Genomic DNA, 19,803 nt, shown 5'->3' on the forward strand with positions numbered 1-19,803 from the left:
AGTCGAGTCAAACAAGAGCTGTTTAATAGTTGTTACCATCTTCCTTGTTGTGCTTTCTCCAGCGTCATGTACCTCGGTAGTCACGCCCTCAAATCCCTGCCCGCTTGGCATCAAGAAATTCAAAGCACATCTCTGCGTTGTGATCGACCAACAAGTTCTAGGGCCTGGGGCATTGATCGAGGCTACACCACTCACAGGCTAAAATGATTTTGGCCGCTGGCAGGTGGGGCTAGTTTATTAGGCTACTGCTACGTTCACACCTAAAGCATGCGTGCTGCTTCATTTTTTATGCTTGTACAAAAAAAGTGGGTCTGATGCACGTTGGGCAGAGCTACCCTATACTTTCTTTGCCTGTAACAATGGCTGCTATATATGCTGTGATGAGTAGGAATAAAGTAGTTTTAATATGTTTTTAAGGATGACGGAGCAGACTAAGTGGTGGAGCGGACTATAGGATTGGGCAGACGACAGAGCAGACTAAATAATGAGCAGATTTAATGATGGAGCAAGCTATGTGATAGAGCAGACTAAATAACGGAGCAGATTAAAATAATGGAGCGGACTAAATGATGGAGCAGGCTATGTGACGGTACAGACTAAATAACGGAGCAGACTAAATGATGGAGTGGACTAAATGATGGAGCAGACTAAAGGATGGAGCGGACTAAAGGATGGAGCGGACTAAAGGATGGAGCAGACTAAATGATGGAGCGGACTAAATGATGGAGCGGACTAAAGGATGGAGCCGACTAAAGGATGGAGCGGACTAAAGGATGGAGCGGACTAAATGATGGAACGGACTAAAGGATGGAGCCGACTAAAGGATGGAGCGGACTAAAGGATGGAGCAGACTAAAGGATGGAGCGGACTAAATGATGGAGCGGACTAAAGGATGGAGCGGACTAAAGGATGGAGCGGACTAAAGGATGGAGCGGACTAAATGATGGAGCGGACTAAAGGATGGAGCAGACTAAAGGATGGAGCGGACTAAATGATGGAGCGGACTAAAGGATGGAGCCGACTAAAGGATGGAGCAGACTAAAGGATGGAGCGGACTAAATGATGGAGCGGACTAAAGGATGGAGCGGACTAAAGGATGTAGCGGACTAAAGGATGGAGCGGACTAAAGGATGGAGCGGACTAAAGGATGGAGCGGACTAAATGATGGAGCGGACTAAAGGATGGAGCAGACTAAAGGATGGAGCGGACTAAATGATGGAGCGGACTAAAGGATGGAGCAGACTAAAGGATGGAGTAGACTAAATGATGGAGCAGACTAAAGGATGGAGCGGACTAAATGATGGAGCGGACTAAAGGATGGAGCAGACTAAAGGATGGAGCCGACTAAAGGATGGAGCAGACTAAATGATGGAGCGGACTAAAGGATGGAGCAGACTAAATGATGGAGCGGACTAAAGGACGGAGCAGACTAAATGATGGAGCGGACTAAAGGATGGAGCGGACTAAAGGATGGAGCCGACTAAAGGATGGAGCGGACTAAAGGATGGAGCAGACTAAATGAAGATTTATTTTAGTGATATCAGTCTGACTTGTCATATCAGTTTGCTGATTGAGACATTCCTCACTTGTTCCCACCAAAGGTGGCGTTGGGGCAAAGGTTTTAAGGTCTTGCATGTTTTCATAGTTCAAATATAGAACCTTCGTGTTTATTAATTAATTCATTAACTTGGAACTTGAAGGTTTCTGCCCAAACTGTGGAAAGGGTGCAGCTTTGAAGAACTGCAAGAAAGCTGAATCTGAAGCAACAGGATTTAATATCCAATGCCTATGCAGTCATTAAGACTGCTGTTGGACCAGGACAGGAAGTGAGACATTTAGGCAGATGATATTCGGTGATGGAGGCTCAATCTTCCTACTATTGTAGAGACAAACAGTTATACCGACATTTGATTCATGTTATGGAAACGGATAGACTGACTTTAGGCCACTGTTGGTTTAATCTGACTCCTGGTAACAAGAGCTGCAGGCCAACACTGTAAAAAATTGGAGATTTGCTGGCAAAGACCTGACATTTATAACATGTATACAGAGGGGAGATTGCCACCTGAATACATTTCTATCCAATTTTTTTGTCTTTGAAACATATATTGTTTCATACTCTAGCATCTCACCATGCTATTTATGAGCTTACCCGGTAGCTTTTATTTTTTATTTAAATTAGGCAGTTCAAAGACCAAAACATTAGTTCTCAATCCCAGAAGCTCGATTTTAGCAATTCTGAATGGGTATAAATGAATATGAAATGTATCCCTAGATGAGCATAAAACTAATTTCAACATTTTCCAGTTTCCAAATTTTTGTTTGCTTTGACTGCAGGGCTTTACAAAAAAAAAAATTACTATTCATGCATTTGTAAAACTGAGCTTAAAATATGCAGATCACATCAATGGCGTATCAATCTGGGTGCTAAGAAGCAAATTCTGCTCTCCACCGATGACGAGGGTTGAAAAACGATGAGCAGAATGTGCTAATAGACTGACATTACATCTATCCGGATCTCAAAGGAGGGTGGCAGCTTCTAGATATTTTATAAAGTGAACATTGATTTCTTATTACAGGACAGAGCAGAATTAACAGCTGCCTTGCTCACGTTCTTTTGCTTTAGATAAATAGATAAATAAGAAGATCGGATTAGTATTAACACCTTGGTTTCTAAGCATTAGGTGATTTTTAGTACTCAGAAAAAAAAAAACTCACTTCTCTGCTCTTAGGAGTCTTAGCTTTCTCTCCATCATACATAGCTTTGAAAGACTAAGAAGTATAATTCCTGATTTTTATTGTTTGCATTGGATAAATGAACTTTTTTATATCAAAACATATATTTCGGAACAATTTATAAGGATTTTCTTAAAGCTTAGAGATGCTAAAGGTTACCTGTCAAAATCTAAGTTTCAACTTCCCAATTAAATAGAGCCATGAAAAAGTTTCTCCACCTGCTAACTGATCTAATCATATTATATATTTTTTGTTTCTTGAAACCAAACATTGGTGCAGATACAAAATAAAGAGCTGAACAATAATCATGTTTTCCCTATGCAGGGTTCTCCACATTGATGGATGTAACGGTGGCCATGAAGCAGCGCTGAAAAAGGCGGTCTGGGTCTGGTTGCTGGTTGTCACAGTCTAGCTTGCCTCTCACAAAGTGTTTCCTGAGGCCTTGGGGACCAGAGGGGGCGCTGCTGTGGCTCGTTCCAGCTCCTTGTTGACTCACCAACACATCTAAAAAGAAAAAAAGGAAATAAAAAAAACCTGAGCCTGATTTCAACATGAAAGATAAAACATAAAACTTCAAAACATTTAGTTTTGTCCTAAAAATTAATCAAAGCAAACTAACTAATTTGAAAGAACGAATTTCTAATTTAATTCTAATTTAACAATAAACAGTGTAAGTAGAATTAAAAGTATTTCCATGATAAATTAAAATGAGATAAATAAGATGATTTGCAAATGGAATGAGTATTTCTACTCGTAAAACAAGATAATTAGATAATATGCACTAGAAATAAGACAAAGCAATTGTTTTTTTCTTATTTTAAATGTAAATTGTCTTGTTCCATTGGCAAATTATCTCAATTACCTCCTCAAATCAAGAGAAAATGCACTTAATTTAAGCAAAAATGACTCTTTTAGATTTCAATTTTTTGCAGTGTGTCCTGTGCATGCATGAATCACATACTTATATCTGTGAAAATTTAGACTGATTTAAACCTAAAATATATATAGCCCAAAGATTCTCCTAAATCGACCAGTGTTTTTTAACAAAGATAACTGTTCAACTTGCTCTACTACCTGCATTTATCTTGTTTTAATCTTCACTTGCTTTAATTCAGCTTTTCTTGTCTTTTTTTATTTTATATAAAGTTCTTTAAATTCTCTTTTTTATGAATTGTGTTATACTGTTTAAAGAAACTAGCCTTGCATAGATGCTTTAGTTTATTCTTTTCTTATACATCCTGTCTTTTTTCCTGTTCCATTTGTTGTTTAGTTTGCTCATAAAAGCACATTGTGCTGCTAGACTTCTTGGAAATTTGCTATATATATATACATATATGTATATATATATATATATATATATATATATATATATATATATATATATATATATATATATATATATATATATATATATATATATATATATATATGTATATATATATATATATATATACACATATATATACATATATATATAAACACATACATATATATATACACATATATATATATATATATATATATATATATATATATATATATATATATATATATATATATATATATATATATATATATATATATATAAAGTCGGGGATTAATAAACAAACAACTGTTTATTCAGAAGAAGATGTTTTAGCTTTTTTTTTTTTTTTTTAAGTACAAAATACTTTTTTTTCTTATACATGAAAGATTTTCGTGTTAGAAATTGAGTCTGAATATAGATGGGGAGATAGATATATGTCAGATAGAATAGTGTTATAATCTGAAAATCTTCAGCAGTAAAGGTCCATTTAAATCCCTCCTATTCAACACTGCTGGGTACCCTGCTGGATGTAAGTACGCAGTAAGTGGAGCTTCAAAATACAAAAACCTTTCATTCTTTCTTTCACCCTCTGGAAAGTTTAAATCCATTGCCTTAAATATTTCAAAACCACAGATAGCGCAGATTTTCATTTTATTTTCTGTAAAGCTTTCCACCGAGGTTGGAACCCTGATGGCAACGACAAAAGCCTTTCAGCAAATGTCCTTTCAACATGCTGAATGTAAAGAATGTATGGCAGTCTTTCTGTCAATCTTTTTTCTCCATTCCCATGGAGCGCACACACTGACTGCTTTTGAAAGCTGCTGAGCTCAGCCACTGACATGTTCACCTAGGATTTTATTTGAAATGAACTGTGCAAAATTAGTTTTGTTAAATTAATTATTTCATATGATTAAACGTACTCTAAAAAAAGTAACATTATTTTTTTAAGACATTTTGATATCTAGCACCAAATAGAAGAAGTCTGACTTTCATGTTATAATTTGATGACAATAAAATGGACTGAAGAAGAACATGGTTCAGGCGTCTGATCAGCTGTCTCTTATGGAGCTAGATCGGTTTCAATTTTCACAAATACACAAATGTGATTCATACGTGCACAGGACAAGATTCACCAAAGTATTTCTGGTCCATAAACTATTATAAATTATATTAAAAAGTACCAGAAGTATTTAAACTTCACTGCATTTGTGTGTGGATTTTTGAGGCTCCTGACGTGTCTCGATACACAAATGCATTTTTTAAACAGGGGATGGTTTTCCACCTATCACAAAGCTCCCTTGTATAAGTCAATCACACAAAAGTAATCCACGTGGGATGACCCCCAGATGCCACATCCTGTGTGTCTCTGCCCCGCTCCGCTCCACCCCATTCAGGTACATTGTGCGGAACACTTGCGCACTCATTTTATTCAGTGAGAGGCGTTCCACATTCTCCTTTGAACGTCACCATTTACGTATGTCTTCTCCATCCTTCATCATCAAAATAAGGAGCCAAGTTCTTTTTAGCTCCACGGCGAGGGCGATCGCTAGCCTCGTGAGACCAGAGCTTCAAAGATTTAACTCGCTAATCAGTCTGGAGACTCTCCGTTAAAGAAAATTTGGAGCCGTTCACCAAACGAACGTCCAATCAGCGTTGGCTTTGAGGCGGGTTGAGGTGTGACGCAATGACAAGCGCAACAGTTCAGGCTAAAGAACATGGCGGCTTCAGCCGATGAAACTAGCGTTAGCGTGGCTATCGAGCAAGTTTTATCGGAATTACAGAGTATTTCTTCACTGAAAGAAGAGCAAAACACTGCTCTGGAGGCTTTTCTCAGAGGAAAAGATGTTTTTGCTCTTCTCCCGGCTGGTTTCGACAAGAGTAGCCTGGCTGTTAGTACGTCATATGCTTTGTTGATCTGATTGGTTTATTTGGTCCGTCTATCACCAACATAGGCCAAACAGCTAACCAGTATTTTCGCCCCTTCCTAAAATTAATTCAATGGAAGGTTTCCAGATGGATATGCAGAGCAAATCCATCTGGCGGAGTCAGGTTAGGCGATCACACAAAACAGGAAAAAGAACGAGAAGATCCGGTTTGTCAAATTAAAATATGGTACCAACAGATTGGTAACTACAAATTAGAGCATAATTCTTATATATTCCCCAAAACTAACAATTTTTATTTAAATTATTGGATGCATATTATTGGTACATAGACATACCAGGAAGCTGATTTCTCATCTCCATCAAAATATTTATTTTATACCGAGAGATTTTAGAGGTAAAGAACAAACCAATTACAAAGACCCACAACACAAAGAAAATAATGTTTGGGCAGAAACGTGTGTGATTGATGCTGATGGTGAGATTTAATTAGGTCATATTAAATTAAGACTAGTGGTATTTTGTAATTTAATTTATAGTTTTTATGGACCACAATTATTTTGGTGAATCTTGTTTTGTGCATGTGTGATCTTGCACTATGCATGTATGAATCACATATTTGTATTTGTGAAAATTGACACCCAATCTAGCTCCATAGATTCTGTTTTATCTTACACACACTAACAGTGCTAAAATTTCTTCGGTTATCCTTTATACTGTAGGTTTGTTTTGAGATGACAGCGCAAACAGAGCCAGCAGCGCAAACTGGAGCCAGTATTATTATCAATAATTTTTGTTTAATATCTGTCTAGACAAGAAAAAGATTATGTCCACCGTCAGAAACTGAACTAGGGATTTACATTGTCTTAATAATGAATCTGGTTGATTAATTGTTTTACTGTCTGAAAAAAGATTTGTCACAATTATTCTTCCCTATTTTTGTCTACAATGATATCATTTCAATCTGAAAAACTCACATGGAAAGAAAAGACAATTAGAAGAGTTTGATTGATACGATTGCTTAAGTCTTTGGCGCTCAGATCTCAGCAGGAAACAGCGCAGAATTTAATTTGTTATGCATAAACAGGAGTAAATAATAGGGATGTTTCCCTCCCCAGGCCTGAAACGGGTGGCGGAGTGGAGAGGATGAAGTTGGTCAGGCCATGACTGCTGGCTGGCGAGACGTAGTGCTTGAGCTGTAGGAAGAAATCCGACAGGCTGTGTGAGCTGATACTGGAGAATTCCTCTGGGATCAGGAAAATGGAAGTCCAGCTTGGAAAACACAGGTTGCATTAACCTGTCCATGATTAGCAAGCATGATGCGACAGTGGAGAGGAAAAACTCCCCTTTGGGGAAAAAACCTCTGGCAGAACCAGGCTCAACATGGCAGTCTTCTGCTGGACCGGTTGAGATGAGACAGGGAATGCAGTAAGAGTCCGGGAGGAATGACACTGATGAAGCTTTAGCTACGATGGTGGAGGAGGGGCTGGAGGTGGGTTGAAACAGAATCATCTGAATAGAAGTCCGACATAACGAGACAGCTGCCTGCACTTTAGCCGGCTTCTATGAGATGTGGGTTGAGTCCCTTTCATGATGAACTATGGATGCTGATTGGCCCGTGACGGAGGTGAATAGTAATCGTTTCTTCACTTGAACTTACGCCTAGGCTCCAGAAGAGAATTTTGAAATACCTGATTGAATTAATCTCCTCAGGGATGAAAATCAATGTTTTTGTTTTCCTACAAATTAATCAAGAAAATGAAAAATTTAAACACAAAGAACCTCCTGATTAATAACTGTCATAATATTGTGTTAATGTCTAACTTCATCTGAAATAGAGAGCTTTGTGTGTTTAAATAGTGCTTATGACTGGTTTTGTATGTGTTTGTATTTGTCTTGTAAACACTACTAATCTAAAAGTATCGACATTCGAACCATGTATCCGGATACAATACTAAGTTAACATGTGTCAGAGTTTTGCACTTTTTGGTGCAAGAAACCAAAAGTTTTCTTTTTGATTTTTTTATGTTTCATTTCCATTTTGTGGTATTTTCTGGCTGTATTTGAGTTCTTATGTACATTGAGTGGAAGCCAGCTAGGTCTGTCTATCAAACTTAGACACAGAGGTGCATTTCTTAACTATAACTGAGATTTCAACAACCAAATGCTTAGGTAAAATGGTTGGAATCAACTTGTCTAGAGCCCCTCCCTTTCCTTTAAACTAGCTCTAGCACAGGTGGTCGGCCCCCGCTGGCGGGTGGCACTCTGATGCCGTTTCATCCTGTGTCTGACAGTCCTGGGAGCTGGAGCCCAGTAACCAGGCGCTCAATGATAAGCCTTCAAAAACAAACAAAAAATTAAAATTTTACCCAGAGGCAAATATATGCGGCTCTCCCAGGTGTTTCTTTATGTGTTAATAGGAACCATTTAGATCCTTTTTGTGCAGTCTGACAGAAGCATTTACATCATGCATGCATGGAATTTCTCATTTGCATAAACACAAGTAAAAGTAAAGTCAATTTATGCTGCATTCTAATTATATTTTTATAAAGGTGACATAATTCATTATTCTAGCCGACCATCATGGTTAAAAAAAAAAATCCTAGTAACATCAAATCCAATCAGAGCCCCTGTCAGTACCTTTGCTTTCCTGCTGATGTTTTGGTCAGTTTTGAATGTTGGTGGTGCTTTAAAACTCGTGGAAGCATAAGACAGACTCTAAAATCCACACAGGGCTCAGGTAGTGCAGCTCATCCAGGGTGGCACATTCATGCAAGCAGCAGCAACACGGTTTGCTGTGTATGTTAGCGTAATTTCCAAAGGCTGGAGGCACTAACAGGAGACAGGCCAGTACTCCAGGAGACCGTAGGAGGGCAACAGCAGTAGGACTGCTTCCTCCACCTTTGTGCAAAGAGGAACAGGAGGAGCACTGCCAGAGCCCTCTAAAATGACCTCCAGCAGGCCAAAAATGCAGGTGTGGGATGTAAACATGTTACTATACTTAAAGGTATAGAGGATGATCGTTTATTTCCGAGTGGATCATCTAAATAAGTTGTCTTCCTAATTGTTAATCAATCTGGTGATATGTTTGCGTAAGGCTGACGTAAATGCTCATGCCGTCAGCTATCTTTTTCTGCTCATGTGAACTTCCAGGCATATATCTGTGGTGAGCTACGATTTCAGTCATTGAAGGTCACGTTTCTCACCACGGTTCTTTAAAAATGGCCGAGGGTTGTAAGAGAATAAATGTTTACGAGGTGTATGAGAAGAAAAGGCAGATATATCCCAGAATGCTTTGCGTGGAGAGCTCTCCTCGCAAAGCATTTACCACACAGCTTTAGCACAACTTCTTTTGCTCATAAATGTTTATGTCTTAGAGCGCCGTCAACATATGAAGGCATTATTTGGACAATTTACTGCACTATGAACTGTATTTTGTTCCATAATTGTTATTTCTTGGGGATAGGCTTTTTTTCCGGACACATTTCTATTGGTCAGCTGGACCTCTGCAGCATCCTTGTGTTTGCCAGTGTGCTAGGCTTGAAGTCAAAACAATGTGATTAGCTAATGATAATTAGAAAAGAATGCGATTTTTAAAATAAATATAAAATGTGTAAACAAAAAAAGAAGCTTTTTTGGTATTAGAAAAAAAGAAAAATATATTTGAAAAATAAATTGAAATAACTAAATCTAAGAAAACTGCAAAGTTAATCCCAAACATAAAAAAAGACATTTCCAGTTCTTTCCGTGTATTGCATTTTTAAAATTCTATTTAAGAAACATGTTCTTTAGTTGAGCCTAAGGACTTCATTGAGTTGAAGCCAGCTACGTCTGTCTATTAGGTACTGCTCAGACGCAAACACTGGGGCATATTTCCTAAGTGTAACTGAGATGTCTTCAACCAAACGCTCAGGTAATATAGCTGGAATCAACATGTCTAGAGCCCCTCCCTTTCCTTCCAACTGGCTCTAGCACAGTTGGTGGGTCCCCGCTGGGGTGGCACTCTGATGCCGTTTCATCCTGTGTCTGACAGTCCAGGGAAGTGGAGCCCAGTCACCACACGCTCAGTGATAGGCCTTTTAAAATGAAAACAAAAAATAAAATTCTACCCAGAGGCAAAAATATGCGGCTCTCCCAGGTGTTTCTTTATGTGTTAATAGGAACCACTTAGATCCTTTCTGTGCAGTCTGACAGAAGCATTTACATCATGAATGCATGGAAATTCTCATTTGCATATACACAAGTAAAAACAAGTGATAATAATGACGATTGATTGTGGCTAAAAGTAACAAGTTAATAACACTTATAGTAAGTTTTATTTCTAAAGCACTTTACATGTAAATCTCAAAGTGCTACTGAGTGTCAGGATTAGGTTGTGGTTTAGAGCAGCAGTCCCCAACCACCGGGACGCGGACCGGTACCGGTATTCTCTCCCAATTACATCAGTCGGTGCATCTGTGCCTCTTGACACAGGTTAATTCAGTTCAAGACTCATCCTATCTATAACATTCTTTCTTTGTGAAGCGGGATTTTCTGCGGTTACAACGACCAAAACAAAGCTACGGAGCAGACTGGACATCCGGAGCACACTTCGTCTGTCATTTTCTCCGATTACGCCTAGATGGGACCGGCTTGTTGTTTGATTTTATGCTGTTTATATTTGATTTATTTATGCCAGTCGTATCATTTTACTTGATCTTATTTAACCCCCCCCCGCCCGGTCCGTGAAAATATTGTCTGACATATAGCGGTCCGTGGTGCAAAAAAGGTTGGGGATCGCTGGTTTAGAGGACCCAAATGCAGAGGCAGAGAGGCTGAGGTGATTTCTTGCAGTTTAATTGGTAAAAACAGTAAGCAAAGGTAGGAATCCAAAAATCCAACTTAAAATGTAAAACAGACCAGAACCATGGAGATATCAGGAGCAAACAATCAGCAACAGCAATGAGGAGCCAGCGATGAAAAGGAACCAGCAAAGAGTGACAGGAGAGGGAGAGTATATATGGCTGACTGAACAAAGGCAGGGCTAACGAGCTGATAAGGAGCAGGTGTGAGTGGAGAGCAGTCTAGGAAGGAGCTAGGGAAAAGGAGAACAACACAATGGGGCAACAAATAGAAACCAAAGAACACATATATCCAGAAAATACAACAAAATAGTAATTAAACCAATAAAACATGGAGCAAAGTAAAGCATAACAGAACAAAGACCAATACACTGAATAAAAAAAAAAACAACAAAATTAAATTGGATCCAACTATCTCCAAACATTCTTTTATCCTATGGTTTTAGATTGAGCTAAATGTAACTGATGGCTGCACTTCATCACAGGAAAACAAAGGCCTCCAAGGCTCAGTTATTCTAATCACAATCAGAATTTAAAGTGAATTTAAATGTTAGAAAATGTACAAATATCATTTATTTTTACCTCATAATGCGTCTCTCTGATTACTGTCCATTTAGTATAATTAAATTTATGAAGGTTGGATTCAAGCCACCTTGGAGGCTTTACCAGGAGACATACACAAACAGACATACAGGAGGTCAAAGGGGGGCAACAACCCAGCAATAGGACAGCTACCTCTGACTTTATGTGAAGAGACCTGCAAAAAGACCCTCAACAGGCTACAATTGTGCACGTGTCTGCACAAATGGTTAGAATCCAACTCCATGAGGATGGAATGAGGGCCCCACATCCACAGATGGCGGTTGTGCTCACAGCTCAACACTGTGTAGGACGCTTTGCATTTCCCAGAGAAGACCAGGATTGACAAATTCGCCACTCGCGCCCTGTGCTCTTCACAGATGAAAGCAGGTTCACACTGAGCACATGTCACAGACATGATCGAGTCAGGAGACACCTTTGAGGATGAACTACTGCCTGCAACATTCTTTAGCATGACTGGTGTTGGATGGGTCAGTAATGGTTTGAATGGCATTTGTTTGGAGGGCTGCACAGCCCTCAATGTGCTCGCCAGAGGTAGCATGACTGCCATTATTTACCAAGACGAGATCCTCAGACCCCTTTTGAGACCATATGCTGGTGCGGTTGGCCCTGCGTTCATCTTAATGCACGGCAAAGCTAGACCTAATGGGGCAGCAGTTTGTGAGCAGTTCCTGCAAGATGAAATCATTGAAGCAATGAACTGGCCTGCCCGTTCCCCAGACCTGAATCCGATTGAGCACATCTGGGACATCATGTCTCAACCATCCACCATAGCATGTTGCACCACAGGCTGTCCAGGAGTCGGTAGTTTGGCAGGCCTGGGAGGAGATCCCTAGGAGACCATCCACCATCTTATCAGGAAAAAGCCCAGGTATTTTTAGGGAGGTTTTAAAGACACATGGAGGCCACACACAACAGTAGGCCTGATTTCGACCTGTTTAAAGGACATTACATCAATGTTGAATGAGCCTTTATATTTTTCCACTTTATTTTTGTGTGACTCCAAATGCAGACCTTCATTGGTAATCTTGATTTCCATTGATGATTTTTGTGTGATTTTGTTGTCAGCAAAGTCAACTTTGTACAGAACAAAGTATTCAATTAGAATATTTCATTCATTTAGATATAGGATGTGTTAATTCGATGTATTGTGCTTTATTTGATTGAGCCGTGTAAATAATGCATTAGGGGTGTAAATAATAATCGTTTTGTATCGATGCATCGATCCAAAAGCCGACGATCCGATGCATCGACACGTCCGCAAGATAATCGATTCATGTTTTTTTTTTTCCTCCGGTCTATTTTTATCCATTTGCTCCTGGGCGTAATTCTCCCTCCCGTGCTGCGGTGCCGCTAAACCTATTTTGCCCTCCTACCTCGCTTCCTGGTTATACTCTTACAGCAGTTTGTTGCAGCAAGCTTCACACAGACATTTTTAAATTATGCTCAGTATTGAAGCGTGGTCTGTGCTACACGCTGTGGGTCTAGATACGGCCGAGGCGATGAGGAAGTGGGGGCGAGTTTAGTCCGACGACGGAGGGACAATGGGGCAAAAAGAGCGGAGATTCAGCTGGAAAAAGGGTCCCAGCGTTCTCGCGCACCTCGCTCTTCTAGCGGGTCAAACTTCACAAGTTGTTTTCCGCAATTTCGGTCATAAAAACAAAACAAGCCGGCCTCCTGTCTGGTGAACTGTTTGCAATCAGCTACAATCTGGGAGAGGAGCAGCGGAGCGTCTCTCAAGGGGGCGGTGACGTCGACACTGGAGCCTTCTTCTTCTTTTTTTTAATGGCGGTTGGCAAACAACTTATAGGTGCATTACCGCCACCTTCCAGAATGGAGTATGGACCAGACAAACTATTATATTCTCCCTAAAATACCCGTTCTTCTTAGAAAATTAAAAATACTACCAAAAACTACATCCCCAGATGACCTTTGAAACAATTTCCTTATATCTAGTTTATTTTTATTCCTGTCTAACTCTCTACGCAACATCTCTCTTTCCTGAGTATATTTATTACATTCTAAAAAAATATGTTGGACAGTTTCTCTGGAGCCGAGGTATTGCATTGAACTCATTACACTGATATTGTGCAGTATTTTTTGATGCAACTTTTCTACTTCTGTTATTTGGTGTTGTTTCTAAAGAAAATGCATAATGATATTACAGCTTTCATTGATTTACTTCAAACTTGAAACTTTGTTTAGCCTGTAAGGTGTAAAAAAAAAATAATAATAAAAAAAAAAATTAACCGATTAATCGAATCGAATCGAATTGTGGTGTATTCTTGAGTATCAAAAATAATCGAATCGTTGGGTCAGGAAATCGATACTGAATCGAATCGCCATGATGGATGTGATTTACACCCCTATAATGCATCATAATCTTTAAATAATAGTGAAATGAATTTAATGATATTTCAATATACGTTGACAGCATCTGTCACTGACTACCATTCTGAGTTTTACTTAGTTTAATGTGTTTTTTTAAAGCAAATATTTCTAAAATGTTATCTTGGAGCAATTTTATTAAGATGTCATGTTTGTATAGACATTTATTTTAGCCATTCTTGGCAGTCTTTTTTGAATGCTTTTATTCAATTTACATGAATACCGAAATAATAACGCCTCGACCACAATCAAGAAATATGTCCTGATATAAGTTTTGTCAATAATGATGAGTCCTCATTGAAGGTTAAGGAAAATAAAGCAACATTTCTGTCAATTCTTGTTTACAACATGAATACCAGTGAAAGAACTCCTAAATGAGCAAATTATATGTGTTAGGAAGAGGGGCCGTACCCTGACCCCAACCTGGAGGCAATACCTGGCGCTCGAAGAGGGAGTCCGCTGTCCAGACCTCTGGGTTTGGTGGTGACAAACAGATAGCAGAGGACGCACAGAGTGATGATGAAAGCGAGGAGGACCACGGCTGCAACAGAAAGACCCACAAGAGCGCCGAGGCTGGAAGATAAAGAAGAAGAACCAGTAGAGCCCTCAGTGCAGACAAGAGCAGATGGAGAAAAAGAAAGCAAGACTGGAAGGTTTCTTTATCGCTGCTAACAGCTGCTGCACTTCACTTATCACTGAGGAGACAAGGTTCTCTGGTTCATTCCCATCTTTGCAGAATAAAAGCTGCACTGGTGTAAAGTGATTAAAGCTGACTCACTTCAGGTTGAGTTACAATGAGTAAGTCCAGATAAGCCTGAGTTTGTTAAAAACAAGAAAAATAACATTTGCTTCCCATAATTTAACCAATTAACAAACGGGAATTACAGGTTCTGCAAACAATCCATCCATCTCATCCTGATTATTCCATCAGGGTCGCTGTGGGGCCAGTGCCTATCTACGGGCCAATGTTGTGGCCATAATTAAAAAGAACGAGCTCAAAGTTCAGTTCACACAAAAGGAAATTAACTCAATGTGTGGCTTAAAATTTGAAGTGGAAATGGCTGATGTACGGACTTGTTGTCAAGTCGTGGTGGGCACAGTTTGCACAAATAAATTTTTTTTCTGTCTCAGTCTTCCTTTGAGCATGACACAGACTAGTACTAGCAGTAGACAGTCTGTCAGGCTGTTTGCCATAATAAGTGCCGTAAAACCTGATGTGATCCAATGAAAAGTTTCGTTATCAATTGAACGTAAATGTACGGTGGCCCTGAAGTGCAAACTGCAACTACAAATCTAAAAGCGCAACTACATTAAAAAAAACAAAACTACATAAAGCAAAGCGCAACTACATTAAGAAAAACAAAACTACATAAAGCAAAGCGCAACTACATTAAGAAAAACAAAACTACATAAAGCAAAGCGCAACTACATTAAGAAAAACAAAACTACATAAAGCAAAGCGCAACTACATTAAGGAAAACACAATTACATTAACCTACCGGAAAAGGTAGGTACCAGTGGGAAACATGAGACATCGCTGATTGGACGACGGCGCCGTTTGACCCTTGAACCGGAAGTTGCGTCGTCTGAACAGTCCAGCTTCTTTTAAGTGTGTCTTCAGTGTACGCAAACTAACTGAAATTTCGTGATTAGTCTTGAGTGTATCCAGTATCACCTCGTACGTATGTCCTGATTCAAAATATTCCTGGATAACGGCAGCTATGTTTGGGGCGCCGACAATATCCATGTTTTCAAAAGCCGCAGCAGGCAGAATGACTTCCGGTTCAAGGGTCAAACGGTGCCGTCGTCCAATCAGCGATGTCTCATGTTTCCCACTGGTACCTACCTTTTCCGGTAGGTTAATGTAATTGTGTTTTCCTTAATGTAGTTGCGCTTTGCTTTATGTAGTTTTGTTTTTCTTATTGTAGTTGCGCTTTGCTTTATGTAGTTGCGATTTCCTTAATGTAGTTGCGGTTTTAGATTTGTAGTGACAGTTTGCACTTCAGGGCCACCGTATAATTGTGAGCTGTGAGTGTGTCGCTCATTATTCTCAAAGCGAACGTCGCTCTCAATCATATTCATTACTTCAAAACTGATCGATTCAGTTTAACATTCATTAAAGATATGAACGTATTCAGAGAACGGGAATATTCAGAAATATTACATGTGAAAATCCCATGTAGAACCCAGGCACCATATGTGAATTTAAAATTTGGTACAACTGTAGAAGTATATAAATGAGGATCTGGAATGATTCCCATGCAAAGAATGTGGTACACATGATTCACACGTTTACCACTTTTTTGCCATTTAAAGCAAAAGTGATTCACATTTGTGGCCCATATATATAAACATGTGAATAATGCATGCTTATAACAGAAAACATTAAAAATCCATGGATTTACATGAACTTCACATGTTTTCAAATGTGATCCCAATTTTAAGCAAATGTGATTCCTTTCTCAGACCCCTGTGAAAAACATGGGGAATCACATGTGCTTCGAACATAAAATGTTTCAAATCCATATGTATACACATGCTCTGTATGAGTCACATGTGGAAAAATGTTGATAAGTCCTTTTAACGTGAAATGTTCCAAATCCTACATGGAACATGTGTTTTTACATGTGGTACAAATTTCCAAATGTGAATCCCAGTGGAACCCAGTCTGATTTACATGTGCGTCACATGTAAATCACTTACAAAACACATGTATATGTGTGGTACACATGCTTTTACATGTCATTCCTATTTAGAACACATGTGATTCACATTAAGACCAGAGGTGGACAGAGTACTAAAAAATTGTAACTGAGTAAAAGTATCTTTACTTTGCCTAAATTCTACTCAGAGTAAAAGTAAAATTACCCATCTCAAAATTTACTCAAGTCAAAGTACAAAATTACTTCATTTAAAATGTAATTTGAGTAAAAGTTACTTAGTTACTTTGAGTTATTTAATGCAAAAAAAGGATGACTCATGAATCGAATTGACCACAAGGTTTTTTTATCGATTTCAGGGAATATTTCAGTGGACATCCAAACTTGCAAAATCAGCTGGGCTAAAGAACATACTTCCTCACAGCACAAGGACAGTCACAAACTGAACCATAAAGTGCAAACAATTTTCAATCCTACTGTCCAACAGACAACACCATGATAGGAATAAAGAAATTTAAACTACGTTTTAAAGTTTTCAAAATGCACACAAAATTAAATGCCCAAAAGATACCAGAAATCAAACTAAAACGCAACAGGATGCCACTGTTAATAACAAGCTCCTCATTTAATGATTTTAACTGACACTTGTTTTACTTAATTAGTGATTTTAGCTGTCACTTATTTTTACATCAATTGCTTATATGTTTGAATTGTGTAAATAAAGTGCTGTTAAAAGTCAAAAGGTCTTCTTCCTTTTTTTAATGGTGATTAAGTGTCGGTTCCGTGACACAGGGGTATAAATTTCCGGCCGCATTTAATTTTTTCACCATCAGTATTTTATTTATTTTTTTACTCAGTAATGTGAGGGGGTTTTAAATGTAGCAAAGTAAAACTACTTAGGTTAAAATTTACTCGAGTAAAAGTAAAAATTACATATTTCAAAAAACTTCTCAGAAAATTACAAATTACTCATGAAAAGTACTCAATTACAGTAACGTGAGTAAATGTAATTCGTTACTTTCCACCCCTGCATTAAGACTCATGTGAATCATATGTGTGCACAGATGATTCCCTTTTCAGGCTCATGTGAAAAACATGGGAATCACATGTCAAAACGATGTGTATCACATTTAATTTACATGTTTTCTCATGTGAGAAATATGAAAAACACACGTATTTTAAACAGAAGATGTTCCAAATCCACATGCTTCAGACTTTTGCATGAGTCACAAGTGGAAACTTGTTGATGTTAAGTCCTTTGTATCATGAAACGTTCCAAATCCTACATGAACATGTGCTTTTGAATTTGATTTGCATGCGCTACACAAGTTTTCACATGAGATTACCAGTTGAACCGCATCTCATTTACATTTGTAAAAAAAACAAAAAAAAAAAAACGTAATAAACTTGTGAAAACAATTGGATCACGTGATACATGCTTTGACTTTTTGAATAATGTAAAAAGTGTATTACATAGAGCACATTTAAATGATATTCACATGGGAAATATAAATGAAAATATGTAGTTGCAGGTGATCAAAAGTTGAATGGAACATGGATGCCATGAACAAAATGCTTGATCATATGTGGAAATTTTGACCCACATGGAAACCCCATGTGAACATGTGGAGTTTTTTTTGATTTTTTTTCTGTAAGGGAACACTAGAATTGAACTAATAACAATCATGAACACAGAATGTTGATTCACAATTGCTGTATAATTTGGAGGAAACGTGCTTGCTGTGTTTGTTCACAAGAGATTTGGACAAAGAGAACAAACATTCAGGGCACGTCTAAAGTGGACCCATATAAAAGTCAGTGACAGACTGACATCCTGGTGAGCTTCCAGGATGTGCAACATGTCACACCATAGTGCTACAGCGCTGCTGACGGCGCATTATAGATAATGCCACATAATGATGCATAGCGGCCAACACATACAACCCAGAGGTGGGTAATTCTGCTGGATCTCATGAATGTTGCAGAAGAAGCACTATATGGGAAAGAGAATAAAATTCCACATGCTGAATCCACAGCCTATATTCATTTCAGAAAGTCATAAAAGCTTAACATTAGTATTCAGAGACTGTTCAGCTCAAATATTGTATTTGGACATTTTTTTTTTCATGCAAAGCATCATGCAATGAATGGACATGGATGGGAGGCAGGTGAAAAGAAAAGCAGCATGTTGTTTTGAAAGAAATAACATGTCTTTAGATTGTTTTTATACGATGGTGCACCCCTTGCAGGAGAGTCCAATACTTTTTTTTTTTAAATCAAAAGTTAAGAAATATTAGTGTAAATGTGATTCTGTTTTGTATTATTTACATCCCCTCTGTCAGTACAATCTTCTGCGTTCCTAACAGATGTTGGAAATCTACAGTGGAATCATTTATCCATAGAGCCTTCCATGCATTCATTTGATGATTATAAAATGTTTCCAAATTTTTATAATCATCCTGAAAGTCGGTTTTGTTGGCATTATCTGAATTGCAATAACAAAAGATAGGAATTCCAGAGTCTCTGCTGGCTAAATGTCAGCAGCATCTTCCTGAATCAATCCTCATCAGCCTAATTGATGTTCAGCACCACTTAGGCTGATATGATCCGTTTCTGCAACCTGTGGGATGCAAATCTGAGCCGCAGCAAACTACACCCAGCTGCCAATCCAAGTCATCTCTCACCTCAGCCACCACATGTATCCATATTCGTATGGGAAGAAGCTGTTCGGGTCATCGCAGCAGTACTTTAAGTCACTGAAGCCGCAGCAGAAGACGGCCGTGGAGTCGCCCCCCGCCTTCGGACACGCGAAGCTTTCCACGAACACCTTTTCCCTGGAGTAGTAACTCTCGCAGAGCGCGCTCATGTCAGGCGCAAAGCGGGCAGCGTTAGATTGCGGCGGTCATTGCGGATCCAGCTGCTGCTGCTGAGCGTCAGAGGGAGAATGGATAACCTCCCTGCCTCCCTCACTCCTCCATCACTGACTCACCTGGCTGCTCCACAGGCGCTCTGATCCAGGAGGCTGGTTCCTGTTAGTATCCCAACTTTACAGGAGTTGTGTGGTGAACTTATTGGAAAAACAACTTTTTTGATGTTTTACTTTGATTTAAAATGTAAAAAAAAGCAAACATTTAAAAATATTCAACATATACAAGTGTCCATAAGCCAGACATTTGCCCTGAAATCAAAGGGTTTACGGTTCAAGCCCCGACTCCAACTTTCAGTGTCGTTGTGTCCTTGGGCAAGACACTTCACCTGCATTGTCTACTGATGGTGGTCAGAGGGCCCGGTGGCGCCAGTGTACGGCAGCCCTGCTTCTGTCAGTGAGCCCCAGGGCAGCTGTGGCTACAATGTAGCTTCCCACCATCAGTGTGTGAGTGTGTGCGTGA

At 38.9% G+C, this 19,803-nt stretch overlaps 1 protein-coding gene across 1 annotated transcript; it reads right to left on the reverse strand.

Annotated features, from left to right (window-relative positions):
* Positions 1-253: 253 nt before the first annotated feature.
* On the reverse strand, positions 254-19,410 carry LOC119787653 (protein shisa-like-2A). Its single transcript, XM_038291631.1, has 3 exons — positions 19,099-19,410; positions 14,191-14,327; positions 254-3,240 (listed from the first exon to the last, which is right to left on the reverse strand). Exons 1-3 carry the CDS (start codon positions 19,278-19,280, stop codon positions 3,053-3,055), a joined length of 507 nt encoding a protein of 168 aa, XP_038147559.1. The 5' UTR covers positions 19,281-19,410; the 3' UTR covers positions 254-3,052.
* Between the last annotated feature and the right edge of the window lie 393 nt (positions 19,411-19,803).

This window comes from Cyprinodon tularosa, unplaced genomic scaffold, assembly GCF_016077235.1.
Source record: "Cyprinodon tularosa strain WSP-4 unplaced genomic scaffold, ASM1607723v1 ctg30, whole genome shotgun sequence".
NCBI lineage: Eukaryota > Metazoa > Chordata > Actinopteri > Cyprinodontiformes > Cyprinodontidae > Cyprinodon > Cyprinodon tularosa.

Excerpts from the sequence above, each read along its gene's own strand:
- LOC119787653 (XM_038291631.1), bottom strand. The coding sequence starts at position 19,280 with ATGAGCGCGCTCTGCGAGAGTTACTACTCCAGGGAAAAGGTGTTCGTG. Across the intron at positions 14,328-19,098 it reads GGATACATGTGGTGGCTGAG|CCTCGGCGCTCTTGTGGGTC; the intron begins GTGAGAGATGAC and ends TTTATCTTCCAG. Across the intron at positions 3,241-14,190 it reads ACTCCCTCTTCGAGCGCCAG|ATGTGTTGGTGAGTCAACAA; the intron begins GTATTGCCTCCA and ends TTTTCTTTTTAG.